This window comes from Phodopus roborovskii, unplaced genomic scaffold (genome assembly GCF_943737965.1).
Source record: "Phodopus roborovskii unplaced genomic scaffold, PHOROB, whole genome shotgun sequence".
NCBI lineage: Eukaryota > Metazoa > Chordata > Mammalia > Rodentia > Cricetidae > Phodopus > Phodopus roborovskii.
In genome coordinates this window covers 53,730,239-53,747,522 of record NW_026126407.1, presented here as the reverse complement: position 1 = coordinate 53,747,522, position 17,284 = coordinate 53,730,239, and the positions used below count along the sequence as shown (strand labels likewise).

The 17,284-nt window shown below is 39.9% G+C and overlaps 1 protein-coding gene across 21 annotated transcripts in view; it reads right to left on the bottom strand.

Moving 5' to 3' along the window:
• The window catches only part of Rbfox1 (RNA binding fox-1 homolog 1), a 1,049,790-nt gene that overhangs the window by 67,889 nt on the left and 964,617 nt on the right, over window positions 1–17,284 (bottom strand). For 17 of the 21 annotated variants that reach the window (XM_051181369.1, XM_051181367.1, XM_051181381.1 and 14 more), the window contains one exon: window positions 8,303–8,383. The exons of the other annotated variants lie outside the window; for them this stretch is intronic. In XM_051181369.1, coding sequence (XP_051037326.1) covers window positions 8,303–8,383 — 81 coding nt within the window. The remainder of the gene's footprint in view (window positions 1–8,302; window positions 8,384–17,284) is intronic. 21 annotated transcript variants of the gene reach the window in all.

The following is a 17,284-nucleotide window of genomic DNA, read 5'->3' as shown; positions in this document are numbered from 1 at the left end:
CAGGAGTCTGTGTGGTTAAAAGTGATTTCTGTATGGGGGGGTTGAGTTGGGGGAGGGCAAAATGCATGAGCATGCATGGGTTAGGGACCCCTCAGGTTCATTTCATAGGTGTTTGTGTTTTTGAGACAGGGAATCTTACTGACTTGGAAGTAGGCAATGCCACCACCAAATGGGGCATCCATAAATCTCTCTGAACTTGCCTGTCTCCTTCCCCAACCCTGAGATTACAGTATGTGCCATCATGCCCAGCTTTCTTATATGTGCTTTCTGGCTTAAGCTCGGGTCATCATGCTTACCTGGCAAACAATTTGCCATTGAGCTGTCTTCGCAGCTTTTTCCTGTTTTTCGTAGAAAGAAATGAGGCATCAAAAGCCTTCATTGCATGCAAACAAAACTCAAGGAGATAGGTATAATGCATGCATGCAGCCTGGGTATTTGGACCTAAAGCTGCATTTCCTTGCCATTGTGCTCAAGTTCTCTGGTAGCCCTAGGCTGACCTGTGATGGCTTTTATCTGAAGCTGATAACACAATTTATGGAAAGTTCCATTAGCAGAAGCAAATGTTTAAATTCCTGGGTGGATATGAACTCTTCCAGATTCCATTTCCTTCCATAAGAGGCACATGCTCATCCTCTTTTGGCATCCTTGCACTGAGTGGGATGGAGTCCTCTACTTGCGTTTCTGTCTATGATTAGAATATCCATGCAGGGAGCACCTGCAATCTATCTTCCAGTTCTTCAAATACACAAGTACCACTTCTCTCATCCTTAGTCCTTAGCTACTGTTCTGCAAGTCTGCAGACCAGGGGGACCTTGGGTTAGCTGCATACCTCAATTTGCTCAATTTGTTCAATTTGCAATTCTGAGTTCACAAGGATTGTACATCCACTCTGTGACATCCCACTGCCCGCTGTTGCCCTTCAAGAGCCAAGCTTGTTTCTACAGTTTCACCTCTAGAACCTGTACGGGCAGAGGTCTGACTGGAGAATGCTGCCCCAATCCTTCCTATTTTTAAATTCACAGTAGTTTCAGAAAGCTGAGTAGCACTTAAAAGACAAACTTCTCCACATAAGCTTCTCAAACTACTGAAGGATTTCTCTGTTGCCACTGTTGGGGCTAGAGAATGGGTGGGAATTGTCAAGGAGTTGAACTTAGGATCTGCAGTAGGCGCTTGATCCTCTTAAGCAAATTTGAGCATTAAAAAGTGCTTTCTCTCAATGCTATCACAGCCCTCATGTTTCCAGGGAATTTCCCCAGCACAACTGCCTCACCGCTTTTCAGAAACATCTCATCTCAGCCTTGTTCTCTGGCTTTGTGTGTGCTGGAATCCCAGGGCAGCATAGTTTATTGTTTTAATATCTGTCTGACACAAAGCAAGCACATCCTCCAGTGACTCCTTATCTGTCATATGTATTTCTGTGAAAGAAATATCAAGACAAATAAGATGTTTGGGGGCACACCACAGGATGGGAGCTTTGCAACTGGCAGTCTTTTGCAGAAGCAGACCCCCATTTGAAAAAGACAAAAGCCACTCTTCTGCATTGAGATTAATAACCAAATGGAGGATGCAAGATAGTAGTCACTTGAAAAAAGGCCGCTGGCTGGGAAACCCTTCCTTTCAAAGAACTGGGGGTATAGCTGGGTATGGTGGCACATATCCATCACCCCAGCTCTCCACAAGCTGAAAGAGAGGGATGGAAAGTTCAAAGCCAGCCTGGGTTACATCTTGGGTCATGTGTTATGTTAAGGAAGCAGCAGAAGTAGTTGGATGCTCAAGTAGCAATCCTGCCTTTATATCCTAGGGAAATAAAAGGACTAGCAACTACCAGGAGAAGATGGTGCTATAGCTGTGACTCAGCCAGAGAACTTCTCATATTAACATGAGAGAAAGAGAGAAGGATCTAGGAATACACGTAGATACTCAAGGTTTGTAGAAGGAGGTTGTTCCAAATATATGACATATTGAGCGACATTTCTAGCAACATATTATAATGGGGTAGGCATCAAGTTGATCACCAGTCCTTCCCTGCCCATATTATAACTTCTCTGGCAAAGAATCTTGTGGTTCACAATGCATCTAACAACATTTTTTGTTTTAAGATTATTTTTTTATTATGTATACAGTGTTCTGCTTGCATGTATGCTGTACACTAGAAGAGAACACGAGATCTCATTATAGATGGTTGTGAGCCACCATGTGGTTGCTAGGAATTGAACTCAGACTCTTTGGAAAAATTCCCTCTTAATGCTGTTGTGTAGATGGGGTCCCATCAGGAAGATTTACTTAGTAGGGGTAACATTATGCAAAAGTGCATCTTAAAAAAGCAGTGTCTTCGGTTGGAATTATTTTCATTACAGGCTCATCCAGCAGGGTTCCCTTAAAAAGCCATCACTCCTACTGAATGTAAGGGTGTTATTTACAGATGATTATCTGTTGGCTAAGAATATGGACAATTTAATTTGAAAACATTTAAGGCTAATTTAAAAATGGAAAGTCTTTTGAGAATTCTGTTTGAATCTGTACCCCAATTTTAATTGGGTTATTTGTTTCCTTTATATCTAATTTCTAGAGTTCTTTATATATTTTTGATATTAGCCCTCTAGCAGATGTGTAGTTGGTAGAAACATTTCCCCATTATATAGGTTGCCCCTTTGCCCAAGTAATAGTGTTCTTTACCATGCAAAAGCTTCTCAATTTTATGAGTTCCCATTAATTGATTGTTGTTTTTAGTGCCTACATTATTGAAGTTCTGTTCAGAAAGTCGTTTCCTATGCCAGTGTATTCAAGGCTATTCCCTACTTTCTCTTCTATCAGGTTCAGTGTGTCTGGTTTTATGTTTAGGTCTTAGATTCATTTGGACTTTGGTTTTGTGCAGGCTGATAAGTATGGGTCTATTTGCATTCTGCTACATGCTGACATCCAGTTTAACTAGTACCAGTTCTTGAAGATGCTATCCTTTTTTCCAGTGTCTACTAGTTATGGCATCTTTATAAAAATCAGGTGTCTATAGGTGTGTGAATATATATCTGCATCTTTAATTTGATTCTATTTATCAACAAGCATATCTATTCTCATGCCTTCAATATGTTGTTTTTATTACTATAGCTTTATAATACACCTTCAAATTGGGGAAACTCAAATGATTTGAGAAACACTTAAAGAAATGTTCAACATCCTAAGCCATCAGGGAAATACAAATCAAAACTATTCATCTTATTTCTGTCTCTATCAGAGTGGCTAAGGTAGTTTAAAAAAATGGCAGCCCACACTGGTTAGGATATGGATTAAATACTCATACATTGTAGGTAAGAGTGAAAATTCATATAGCCACTGTGGAGGCTCCTCAGGAAGATGGAATTCCATCTACTTCAAGATGCAGCTGTACTACTCTTTAGCATATCCTAAAGAAAGCTTTATCCTACAACAAAGACACTTGCTCAACCATGTTCACTGTTGTCTCATTCACAGTAGCCATAAATTAGAAACAACCTAGATGTTCCTCAACAGAAGAACAGATTTAACAAATGTCATACATTTATCCAATGGGGTATTAGTCAGCCATTAAAAAACAAAACAAAACAACAACAAAAAAAAAACCCATAAAATTTTCAGGCAAATGGATGGACCTAGAGTGACAAATATGGTATGCATTTGCTTTTATGTGGATAACATGTTAAAACCAATCAAAACCCAGCTATAATCTGTAGAACCACATAGAGTAAGGAATTAGAGGGAACAGATAGATCTCCTTAGCGAAGGGAATAGATAATTATGAATCTACCAAGGTGGGCCTTGGAGTGTGAAGATCAAGAAGGGAGGGAATAGAAGAGGTTGTGAGAGGGAAGCCAAGGAGAGACAGCTAAAACTGAGGGGAATCTGAGGGGTAGTATTGAAACTTAATACAGTAAAAACTTCCTAAAATGTATACATATTTGAAGGAAATCTAAATGAAAGCACCAAATAATGAACGATACAGAGTCCCAACATTTTATTACCAAAGGAGCTTCTAGTAGTAGCATTGGGTTATATTTAATTGAGTTGCTGGCCAAAAGGCCCCCTTGGGAACCCCTAAACAACCAAGCCTGTTTCCAAGACTATATATAGCTTGTTCTCCACAAAACCACAGTAAGGCCCCATTGCTGAATTATACCACTTACACAACTCATAGAATATGGAAATGTCAGTCTGTGCCTCCACCCCTATGTTCTAGTGTATTTGGTACAGGAAGGTATTCTGTATGCCACTAAAGGAGAAAAAGAAACATTCAGGTAGCCACAGATGCTTTTATCTAATATGGAACACTGTCTGAAAGATATTCTAGAGCAGTGGTGGCAAAAAGCTTATGCCAATGATCAATAACTGGTTTGACTTAAGGCCCACTCCACAGAATGGAATCCATACCCAGCACTACTTAGGCGAACAAGAACCTGAGACTAGCCCAAGGACCCACTTAAATAATTGTGGTCTTAAAACAACAATGACAAAACAGTGATAAAATGATTCAATGGCATTCTATAGTCATTAGATCAGTACCTCATTCATCTATGATCAGAGAAGCTTTCTACTCCAGCAGATGAGAATATTGATACCCATATCCAAACATTATGCAGAGACCTTGGAACATTCAGCACTAAAATGGTTATCTCCATCAAATCCTCCCCTCAGTGCTCAAGGAGCCTCATGGAAGAAGAGGCAGAAAGAGTATAAGAGACAGAGGGGATGGAGGACACCAGGAGAACAAGGCCTCTAAACCAACATGAGCAAAGCTCATATAAACTCATAAGGACTAAAGTAGCACACACATGGCCTGCATGGGTCTGCACAAGGTCATCTATATCTCTATTTATATCTATATCTACATCTATAGATAGATGATAGATAGATAGATAGATGTAATGACTTCCAATTTAGTGTTTTTATGGGATGTCCCGAGTGTGTGATTGAGTGGGTCTCTAATTCTTCTACCTTCTCTTAGGCTCTTTTATTTCTGTTAGTCTTAAAACTTCAATATCATAGTTTTTGCTCAATCTTATTATATTTTGTTGCATTAAAAATGAATGAGTGGATGACTCAATGAATAAAAACCTAGCCTCCAAGGTAAAGGTTATCAAGTGAATTGTCATTTATACCTGCTAGGAGTGGGAAAATCAGTGTTCTCCAACAGAGTGACAACTACTCCAGGACAAGTTTCATGTTCAGAAGTAGTTGACCAATATATAATGGATTCTATGGGGGTGGGGGAGGGAGAGAGAGAGAGAGAGGATGTTTATTTGTTCTTTTGTTTTCTATTTATGTTATTTTCTTGGTTTAGGGAAAGTTGTATTGTTTGTGTTATTGTTTTGTTTTGTTTTGTTTATAGTTGGGTGGATGGATAGGGAGGGAAGGAGGGTCTAAAAGGACCTGGGGGATGGGAAGAACATGATCAAAGTATATTTAAATTTAAAAATGGTTTTAAATAATAAGCATATAATAAAAAAAGAAAAGTTGGAAAAATCCTCAAATTGTTGAGTAGTATCAGAGATCAGGAACATGACTGTGAGTTAAAAATGAGAAATATGTGTATCTTTAAGGTTAAAAATAATGCCCTGAAACATTGCTTACAAGTAAGGGATCCTCACTTGGAAAAAGAAGGCAGGATTCCTAAAGAAAGACTCTGTATCATTCAGCTCTCAGAGCAAGATCTTATGGAGTGCTCCACTATCGTATGGAATCCTCCACCATGTAAGAATATGCCCCGAAAGAAAAGGACCCTGTATATGTTGGCTTGATGGTTTGGGTAGGAGTTACAGCTCTGCTCTAGAGTGTGTTTTCACTAGTAAGAAAGAGAAAACTCAGATGAGACTTTCCAAGGTGTTAGCTCTCTGCAAATAGCTGGATCAAAAAGCAATGAAGGAGAAAGGAAGCCTGGTCAGTGTGCCCAACTGTCATGGGTAACCTTTACATGCCACTGGAAGAGTTCCTGGTTCTGACAAGATACTCACTCAGCTTGGCAATCCTAATAAAACTGCTTAAGATAAACACCCAGAGAAGAATCTTAGTGGAAGAAACTAGGTTGTTCCTTTTTTTAAGAATAATAATTTAAAAAAATGAAATTAGCTCTTAATTGCTTCCTTTAAGATTGCTATAGAAAAGGGCATTGATTTTAATATATTTGAAAATAATTGCTATGAACCTGAAGATTCAACGATTGGGGCAACAGATTAAAATATAATTAAACAATAGCATTTGAGGAGGTCATTAGCATAATTTCTAAAGGTCACATGGGCGATCTGTGACAATGAGAAGTTGAAAAGATGTAGGTGAGATGACTGATGTGACTTGAAATAGGAACTAGCTAAGCTTGTGTAATCATACATGTGAGGCAGTAATGTCACCATATATTCTTAGTACTGAAAAAGACCCTTTGCATGAGCGCTTCGATACTGTTTCTTCAGAGAGACAATTTTCAATAGCTTAGAATATCAGGCACCTATGAAGAATATACATTTTAAAATATGAATATAAAATGCACATTTTCTTTCTTCTATTTTGAAGACAGGTTCTTACTATGTAGCTATAAGCCTGGCTAGTATCAAACTCAGGACTCACCGAGTGCCTTAGTGCTGGGATCAATGATACATGTTTTCACTCATTTTGGTTTTACAATTCTTATAGAATACGTAAGGATAGGGCCTGGCCTGTGACTTTGGTTGGCTAACTCCTTACATCATTTCCCTCATTATTTTATCAGAGAGCTTGTGTGATATTTCTATATTTGATATATAAAGCACGCCCCCAGTTTGCATTAGAATCTTTTCTGAGGTGTATCTGGGTTACTTCTGTAAAAATAAGATAGAGGCATATAACACTAGTACACAGATCCATTCTGTTCAGTAGGTTACCTGACTGCTTGCTCTATGTGGCTAGCTAATATGATGAATTCAAATAATTAGCTTCTCAGAGACCTGACTATACTGTCCTATAGAATGCATATGTAGAGAATTTGTTCTTGGAGTTTCAGAGACCAATACTAACATTGTACACCAACTCTTCTCCAGATAATAGGGTAGAAACAAAAGGGCAGGCAAGTGTTAAGAACCTAGTATGTCTGTAAATGCCTCTGAACATTAACTCCCCTAGTTCCAAGTGAGTCACTATCCTGGAAACCTCCACTTCCTCCCCTGTAAAACAAGCAGTACAGTACCTACCTGGAGCAGGCATGGAGAAAGGTAACATTTACAGTGCATCACAAGGGACAATTTGCCTACACTCAGAAAGAACAACTTTTTGTCAGGGTTAGAATTTCTTGGGGCACAGAAAAATGTACCTGCCATTTAACCAATCCAAACCTGGGTTCGAACATGAAGTAGATGCCTGTTCCACATACACTCAGTATGTTCCAGACCTGTCATCATTACAGGACCTGAAGACTAACTTTTGGAGACCAGCCCTGAAGAGGACACATTTATCAACTAAGGGACTCTCTCAGGACTTCATAGAGTGCCTGCATTAGCCAGAAAATAAAGAGCACTGACTAAGAGACAGAAGGTTTTGCTTTAGTTATGCAGTCTGTTTTGGAGATTAGGTAGGGTCCTCCCTAGTCTTCCTTCCAATCTTATGTTTCCTCTCATGCCACTGCCTCTCTGTGGCCATATATATATATATATATATATATATATATATATATATATATATGTGTGTGTGTGTGTGTGTGTGTGTGTGTGTGTGTGTGTGTGTGTGTATTTATATACATATATACAATTTAATCAGAATATTTTTGTATTGCTGCCTTCTAATGAAATTAGAAAAAGCTTAATTTATCTCCCTTCATTTTTGACTTGCAAGCCTCACAAACTAGTTATAAACTGGTCATGCTTCCAATGGTGAACCTTCCAGATACAAAGGAACAGATCAAGGCACCTGCTACACTATGGGGGACATTTGAGTGGCTTGCACATTTAAAATATTTTACCATTAATTTGCAGAGCTATGATAAATGCAGGAAATTGCCTCCCTTCCCTTCATCCCACAACCTTCCCCACCAACCAATACCCATGTCCCATCATGACAGTCAGGCGTGGCAGGCTTTATGAAGAATGGCTAGTATATATCTGGGATGTGGGATTGCTATGAATGGGAGCAAATGGAGGGATTTAGATACTAAGGCAATGAAGAAACAAACATGCTTATGAAACTTCACTCCACCCTATGGGAAGGACACCCTGAAGGAGATTAAGGAGGGGTAGAGACTTACATGGCAAGGAGATGAGTGGACTCATATATACATAGCACAAAACAAAAAGAGCCACAACTGTGGGCTTACTTGCGGAAGTATATACAAGTGAACTGGGGCCACTGTACATGGAAGATCCCTCCTGGTTGGCCTGGCACAACAGCACCGTGCCTACAAGAGAGAGAAAGAAAGAGAGAAAGAGATGGTGTCTGGTTTGGGGACAGCACACTACATCTGAGAGCATGGTAACATAAACAAGAAAGACAGAAATGAAAACATAGCCACATCTCAGAGCATAGGAAGCCAAAGAGACCAGAGAAAACCCACCCACCTGCATACCCCACTGAATGCATGCCATGCCATTTCACATGAGGGTAAACTAAAGGGTCCGGTTAATGCTGTACAGCCCACTTTCATACCAGCAATGGGAGTGCTATGGCATTCTCAAAAGAGGTCTGAAGAAATAGCAGCAAACCCATTACCCATGTTCCAGTAATCATCCCTAAGTAAATGCACTTGACCCCCCCCCCCAAAAGAAAGTAAAAGAGAGACTTGGAAGGGAATTGATGTGAGTGGGGGGGGGAGAAAAAAGAGAAGATAATGAAGTAACTGATGAGATATATACATGAAATGTCATAATGGAAGCCTTTACCATATATAATTAATATATGCTAATTTAAACAAACTTTTAAAATATCAATATTAAGTAGACAGCAAGCTGGACTGAAACACCCATTTACTGGGCCATCTTTATGTCATTGTGCCTCCCTGGAACTCATCATTTCTATCTGAGAAACAGGGATAAATATACCTACCTCCAAAAGGTGTCCATGTAACAATTACTCCACAAATGGGAAGTACAGGTATTGATTTGTTTAGGAGCAACTTTTCCTTTGCCTATGCTAAAGTTTTGTCTTGGTGGATAGCTTCTTTATGGGAAGGGTGGGAGGAAAGCAAGGCAGAAAGAATGCTAGATATGTTGTCACTATTGTCCATCCTGGATGCATGCTCAACCCTGTGGGCATGTGGCCTACTTGCTTCAGGTTACATCCATCCCAGGAGCTCCCTGCCTCCTGCTGCAGAGTCTGCTTAACTGACTTGCATGCAGTCAGGCCCTGCAGTGAGGGCTTGCCTCACCTGATTTTAAGGGAGGGCAGCTGGCTTATCTATGAAAAATGGAAGTTTACAGCAGGAAGGAATGGTAGAGTCCTGAAGCATTTCCTACTTCTGTGCCATGCTTTGAACTACCTACCATGTCATGGAGAACTGGCCTGAGGTCTCTGTGGAGTGTTAATTTGCCTCTGCTACTGCTGTTGAAGCCAAACTCAGAGACCACAGAGAATGGGAGGGCTTGGTGCATATGGGGAAAGCAATGAGGGGTGCTGCAAACTCTTCCCTGTGTTTTATGTTGACATCCCTGACTGGGCAGAATCAGCCTTTGTCATTTATTTTGATACTACAGCTGAATGTCATCTTCCATGGAAAGAAGCCTATCTCAGGAGCGTACCTCAGGAACAAGGCCACCCTGTGGAAGGGGTCTAGCTAGCATCCTGCCCTACATTCCACTAAGTCAACAGACATGCAGTTAAGACTCCCAAGTGTCATTGGGTTCCAGAGACAATAAAGCCGATGTTCCTGTCTGCCCTGTGCCCCACCCAGCCCTTTCATGTCCTAACATGAAACATGGTACATTGGAGAGACTAATAGTTCTTCAAACCCAGACCCATCTTTTCTATGTGTTTCTCTAGAGTTTGAAAACAATTTCCAGGTTAAAATAAAGTGTGTGTGTGTGTGTGTGTGTGTGTGTGTGTGTGTGTGTGTGTGTGTGTAAGCCAGCAATCAACATCAAGTATCTTGTATTGTTCCCCATCTGGCTTTTTTGATGAGGTCTCTTATGGAATCTGAGGTAAATCAGGTAAGCTGACCAGAAGTCCTTTGAGCTTTTGATGTTGGTAGTGGGAATCTGAAGCCCTCCTCATGCTTTTATGGCACATATTTCACCAGCTGAACTATTTCCCTGCCCTCCCAAAACAAAGATTTTATTAAAACTTCAAAACCATCTTCTCCTTTTTCAGTCACCATCTATTATTGTGATTCCTATGACACAGAAAATAATCTTGAATACATTACACTCATCTTATACTTGTACTTGGAGAAGAGCCATCTGTCCCTCCTTTTCCTTTGTACTCAAAGTAGTCATGGAATAAAACTGAATCCATACATTAAGAACTTGAGTGGACCCTTGTCATGACAAACTTCTGCTGAATTTAATTTAAATTTCTCCTTTCTTCTTCACTAAGTTTGTCATCATACAAAAGATATACCGTGGTCTAACTAGCCTTCCATAATCACTTCTGTTTGCAGTAGGTGCCTGGCAAGAGAATTAAGAGCAAATAACCACCAGTGATGAGGGGTGACTTCTAAAATCAGTCACTGGTAGGTGAACTACACACTAAGACAGGCAGCTGTCCTAGCAACAAGTCCTCTGTAAAGCCCTTGTCATAGGTGTGGGTATGGATCTCACTGCTAAAAAATCTTACAGAGAAATGTAGGTCACTATAGAATGCAGATAAAGTTATGATTCTGAATCTCCAACATGAAGATTCTGGTTGATGGTTTTTGCTACTGTCTCCTGTGTATCCCTGGTTAAAAATCTACCTTTACAGCAAGAACTGGAGTTTCTTGGGGGAGGGTGTGCCAGAATTTCAAAAAAGGAAAATCATCTAATTTTAGCCAAAACACAGCTAAAGGCCATTTCAGTATCTGCTGTTAAAACCCCTGGGCCAAGTTTCAATATTCTCAGTGCAGTCTGTGGAATTCCACTGGGACCCAACATAGATTCGGAATAGAAAGCTAAATCCTGGCAGGGCTTGCTTAATGAAGCTCTCTCATTCTTGAGTTGTGTGGGTCCTGAGATGCCAACCTGGAATCACTTCTTTGAATTCTCCCTTAGTAGCAGAACAGAACAAAACAAAATCGTCTTCATGCAATGATTTTAACCTTTTGTAAAACAAAATCTATTTGGTCATAAGACCAGGGTTTTCTTTTAGCTGAAAACATCCTCTAATTTAATTTGCAAAGTGCTTAGAGTGAGTTATCTTCTCACTTTGTGACCTTTGTTTAAAGGAAAGCCTTGAATTCAATAAAAACAAAGCAACAGAGAGGAATGGGGCGGCCTCCATGCATCTCAGGGAGAGGGCTGCTTAATGCATATTTGTGTTAAAAAGTAGGTCAAGTAGCTAATAGGGTACAACCAGCCCGATAAAGACTGTTTACAAAATTGTTGGAATCACTTCCCAACACAGAGAATACATAGCCTCTCAAGAGTTCCTTGAATGCTGTCTTCTGTTTTCTTCCAATCCCAATAGAGACCATGCAACTCCTATGAACCAGCATCTATAGCTTCAGGGTGGTTATATCTGCTCTTACACATCTCTTCCTTGGCTGTATTAAACTCTTTGAATATGAAGAGTGACAATGAGTCTAAATTACACTCTTACCTAACAACTCTGTAGCCAGGGCAGATATCATTAATCAGCTTTAATATCACCTATTCATTAGTATTACCCTGGAGTATCAAGAATTATTCTGAACCTGGCTATTGGCATTTGCTGCTGCTTGATGTGGCAGCAAATGGAGTTCTCTATATCCATTTTTTTCATCATCTATTTTTATTTTCCTTGCTGAGAACAGTACTTTTCCCAACTAGCCTGACTGAGAAGTGACTTCTATTTTGTGTGTGTGTACGTGTGTGTGTGTGTGTGTGTGTGTGTGTGTGTGTGCGCGCGCGTGCGTGATGTTGTTGTTGGTGGTGGTGGTGATGATGGTGATACATGTATGTGAGTACAAGGGTAAAGGTGCTTGTTACTAAGTTGAAAAATTTGATTTGGATTTCTAGCACAGGCCAGGATATAGGGGATCTTTGTTTCCTGTTGCCTAACATTGCATTGAGACAATGCATCTCACTGACCTAGATCTTGCCACTCTTGACTAGGCAAGGTGACTGGCAATGAGCTCTTGGGATCCATCTGCCACCACTCCTAATTCCGGACAAGCCTCCACCATGCTAGTCAAGTTAGTCAAGAACAGGCTCACTGCTGGGCTCCTTATGCATTTTTTCCTGTTCTTCTGCCTCACAAAGTAACAAGGTGTGTGAGAAGAAGGCCAAGGATAAGGGAGAGCAAGAGGTTCCTTGCCTGAGCTCAGCACACTCTCTTCCTGGGATCATTTGGGGGAAAGATGGAGCTTTAAGAATCATTGTTGAGTGTGAGGAATTTGTAAGTGTTTGTAAGTGGCTACAATGTGCCAAGTGACTTGCTAGCTCTGGAGTGAGGCTATCTGTGGAACTCCTTGCATTTTTTTTGGAAGCACCTAGCATATTATCCTTTCTGAAATTCACAGGGTCATGGATAAAGACAAACACAGCCCCAATCCCTCAAAAAAAAAAAAAAAAAAAAAAAAAAAAAAAAAAAAAAAAAAAAAAAAGGAGGAAAAAAGAAAAGGAAATGGTTTTGAATGCCAACCTGGGCTTACTCGATCAAGTGTATGATTCACTGGGATTAATGAAATTAATAAACTATTTCAGGACAATTTTCATTAAATATAATTATGGCTGGAAAGAATGTTTTCTTCTTTCTTTCTGTGGTCGGCAGCAGGCAAGACTGAGAAAGCGTAGTAAGTCATCAATGCCAGAAATATTTTGAATTTTTCTGTGTAGGGAAGTGGAGAGAGTTGGGAAAGGGGAAAACACATGATAAAAATGTATTGTAGGGAAAATTAAATAAAAAAGTGAAAAATGTATGCGTGTTTACATCTGTGCAGGTGTGTGTACAGGCCAAGAGGAAAGACATGAAAAACTGGGAGTTGTTTCTCAGGCACTATCTATCCACCATGAAAAAAAAAAATGAGGTAAGTTCTCTCACTGGCCTGGATCATGCCCATTATCTTGGTTAGCTGTCCAGAGAGTCACAGAAGTCTCCTAGTCTCCACTGTGACATTACTAAGATTATAAACACACACCCCTATGCCTGGCTTGGTTGAAAACAAAAACCATGGAATCTGAGGACTGCAGTACTTCTGAGGTAAGTAGTTTTCCCACTAAGCCATCTCCCTAGCCACAGAAAAAAGAATGTGATATTCCACATTTGTCAAGGATTATTTACATGCCTTTGCTCACTCTCACTTAAGAAGATCAGGTAGTTTTGTTCCTTTAGGTTTTTTTAAAGGTAAAGATGTCAACTATGCCTCCCCCCCCTCCCAAGAAGTCTTATTATCAGTCAGGCAAATTCTGGAGGAAAAGCAGGTAGCAGGTTATTTGGTTTTCAATAACTATTCACTTTATCAATGTAAATGTTTGCCTTTTGCTTTGATCATTATTGAGTGAGTTTTTTCTTTATTATTATTATTTTTTCATTTTACATGTCGATCCCAGTTCCCTCTCCCTTCCTTCCTCCCTCCCTCCTTGAGTGAGTTTTAAAAGCTTTAAAAATTAGCTTCGAAGTAGGAAAGCAATCTTAAGTGAACAAGTCAACTACACACACCTGAGAAATGGGCACCTTACTGAAATAGAAACCTGATAACTGCCTTCTATGTAGCACTGGACTCTAATCCATTATGGGCTCTAAAATAACCTGGATGAGTAAGAAATGGGATCTCCCTTCAGACTTTACCCCAAGGGGCTCTCATCCAGAGATTCAAAAATATACATAATCAAACAAACAACAACCATTCAGGGATGGACACAGGGATAAAACTGCCTGCCTGGCTTAAAGATCTGTTCTAAATATTTTCCTTATTTTTTGTTTGTGAGAAACAGTCTCATGTAGCCTAGGCTATCCTCCAACCCCCATATGTAACCAGGAATGACTTTGAACTCCTGATCTTCCTGCCTCTAGCTTTCAAGTGTTAGGAAGGATTACAGGTATGTGCTACCACATCCAGTTTCTGAGACTCTAAGGATAGAACCCCAGGCTTTCTGAGTGCCAGGCAAACACTTCTATGAACAAAATGCAACATTATTTTTGTTCTTCTCATTTAACACATGGTAGATAGTTGTCATTGCTTTGTAGCCTGAGAAAGAATAGATCCTTCTAGTGTCACTTACTCAGTGAACTGTGGAGGTGGGTAGCTATGCAGTTGCTGACTACATGATCCTTGAGAGGGCCCTGTATGTTTTCCCACCCAAGGAAGAATTTTGTAACCCTACTCTCTGTTATAGAAGAGCTTGCATGTCACAAAACCCTATGTGGTCCAGACCTAAGCCTCAGGAGTTTTGAGTCTGACACTCTCAAAGATGCTAATCAAATATTACAGTTCCATAAGGTAGATCCTCATAGAACAACATGCTGATCTCCTAAGAGACAATTGGAGTACAGTCTTTCACAGAGATGCCAGATGAATGTACAAATGTGGCAGTCATCTTCACCAGCTAAGAAATGGGTCTGCTAAAGACTCCAACCAAATGACACTACTCTTTTGCTGTTAGCCTTCAAATTTTCGAAAATAATTATTTCTGTCTACCCTATCTGTGATGCCTTGTTAGGTCCCAGAAAGTTAGTGCACACACAGTCTCCTTGCTGATCCTACCTTGAAGGTCAATGAGATACTTTAGCAGCTTGTCCTTCCAGCTTCAAACTTCTGCTAGACTCAAAGGTTTGAGCTGTTCCCATTAAGTCTCTTAGAGAACACACTGTTTCTAATTGACAAATGAATCCAAAGCCACAAAGAGCTTCTAAAGTCATACATTTTTGAACATCCGGCTAGCATTAAGCTAACACTTCTGTAGCAAATATGCTGGTCTTCCAGCAATATAATGTTCTTATACCAGCCTGAAAGATGCACTTCTCTGAAGGGCTACAATAGAGCTACTGGCACAGGGATATTTCCATTTATCTGGGCACAGATGTCACTGGGAAATGTTGCAAGTGTATATATAATGCTTATAAATCAAAATGTGTTTTAATTATACTGAGAGATTTCCATATTTAAAGGGGCCCTGAAGCAAACCTATTCTGTAAATAATCCTTCAACCTAATTTATTTTTCTGTTTTGATTTTCATAATATTCATAAAGAAATGCATCACTTCTTATCTTTCTTTTCACTACCTACTTTGGCACAATTTTAGATTTGTGTAAAAGTTCCAAGAACAGTTCCAAGAACCTGTTTACAATTTTCTCCTTGATCTTTTGTATAGTGTTGGGAGGCCCTGAACATGGATCTCAGCTGGAAGGACTGAGCAGACTAAGGGACCTCAGACAGTCGAGCCAGGATGTATCCCTGGTGCACAAAAGGACCTTGCGAACACATCCCCCTTGGTGGGAAAACTGCCTTAACCTAGAGACAGGAGAGAGGCCCTAGTCCCTACTTCAAATGACCTCTCAGATCTACATGACCCCAACTGGATGGCATTGCCCTACATATGGAATTGGGGTGGGGGGATGGGAGGGGAGGGTGATTAGGGTGCATGTGAGAGGGCAGAGAGGGTAAAAGGGAGGGAGGGAGGGAAGGAGAGGGAACTGGGATTGACATGTAAAATAATAAATTAAATTAAAAAAAAGAAAAGAAAAACAAAGTGATAATAGACAAAAAAATGTTGGGAGGCTCACTCTCTTATCAATTTTAGGCTACCTGTAGCTTTAAGAGAAAATATTTAATTCAATATGTGATTAAGATTAACAACAATAATTCCAGAAATTTCTGTTTTTGTGTGTGTGTTTGTGTTTGTGTTTTTGTGTACATGCATGCTGTCCATAGGTGCACAAGTGTGTGTAGGTCAGAGGTCAACAAGAAGTCTGGATTGGATGCCTGGCTCATCCAAGAAGCTCCGTCTCCACCTGCCTAGTGCTAGTATTATAGAACTAATTTTTGCTTAAAGAGCACATTACCAACTGAACTATTTACCTAGCACCCAGAAATTTCTCAGTGAACACCAAAGATACTCCAGTTATACTTTGAACTACCATCTAACCTTAAAAACCCTGTAATATAGGAACTATTAGCTAGGCATGGAGGCATATACGTATACTCTCAATACTTGGGAGACTGAGGCAGGATGATCATGAATTCCAGGCGTGCATGGGATACAAAGTAAAACCCTGTCTGTAGCACACTATGGCACTACATTTATGTGTAATTATACCAAATATACAGATAAGGATTACAGAACACAGTGAGATTTAGGATCTTGCTGACAGTCACATTAATTTGTGGAGCTAACTGCAAATGATTCCAAACATATTCTTCAATCTGAGGTTTAAATAATATTTTCAAAATCAGGTGTCAACAAACCATATCATAGTCAGGTAAATCTGGCTACCACCAATTTTCATTATGTTCTACATGCTAAAGACTCAGCTTTACCCAGTTGGAAACAAATTAACAAAATACTATTGTTGATCATTGAACTGGTCTTAAACTTAAATAGTGTCTATTAATAATGTTTTTTTTTTTGGCTCATAGTTGTCTTCACTTACATATATACAGTATACAGCTACATTGTACTATTGACCGGGAGTGGAGACTGGCAAGAGAAGCCTGAAGGGCTGCAGAGGTTGGAATAGGTGTTATCCACCTCTTTTCAGAAAACAGTTACAAACCAGTTTTATAATATCCTCCCATTGTTTGAAGTCACATTAACAGCAAACTTACCTAGATATAACTTAGCCTCTACTCGGAAAGCTGACACTAAATATTTCAGAAGTCATCATCATTTTATCAATACTGATCATAATTTAATTTTGTGTTTGGTTAAAAATCAATGAAAAATCTATGGACATGGTTTTGTTGTTGTTGTTGTTGGTGGTGGTGGTGGTGGTGGTGTTGGTGGTGTGTGTGTGTGTGTGTGTGTGTGTGTGTGTGCGTGTGAGAGAGAGAGAGAGAGAGAGAGAGAGAGAGAGAGAGAGAGAGAGAGAGAGAGAGGAGGGTATGTGAAGATCAGAGGACAATCTCAAGTGTTATTTTTGAGATTTCTCACACAGGCTTGGAGCTACTAATTAGGCTAGGTCGACTGGAAGACAGTGATCTTCCTGTCTCTACTTCTACTTCTCCAACCATCTGAATACAAGCTACCATGC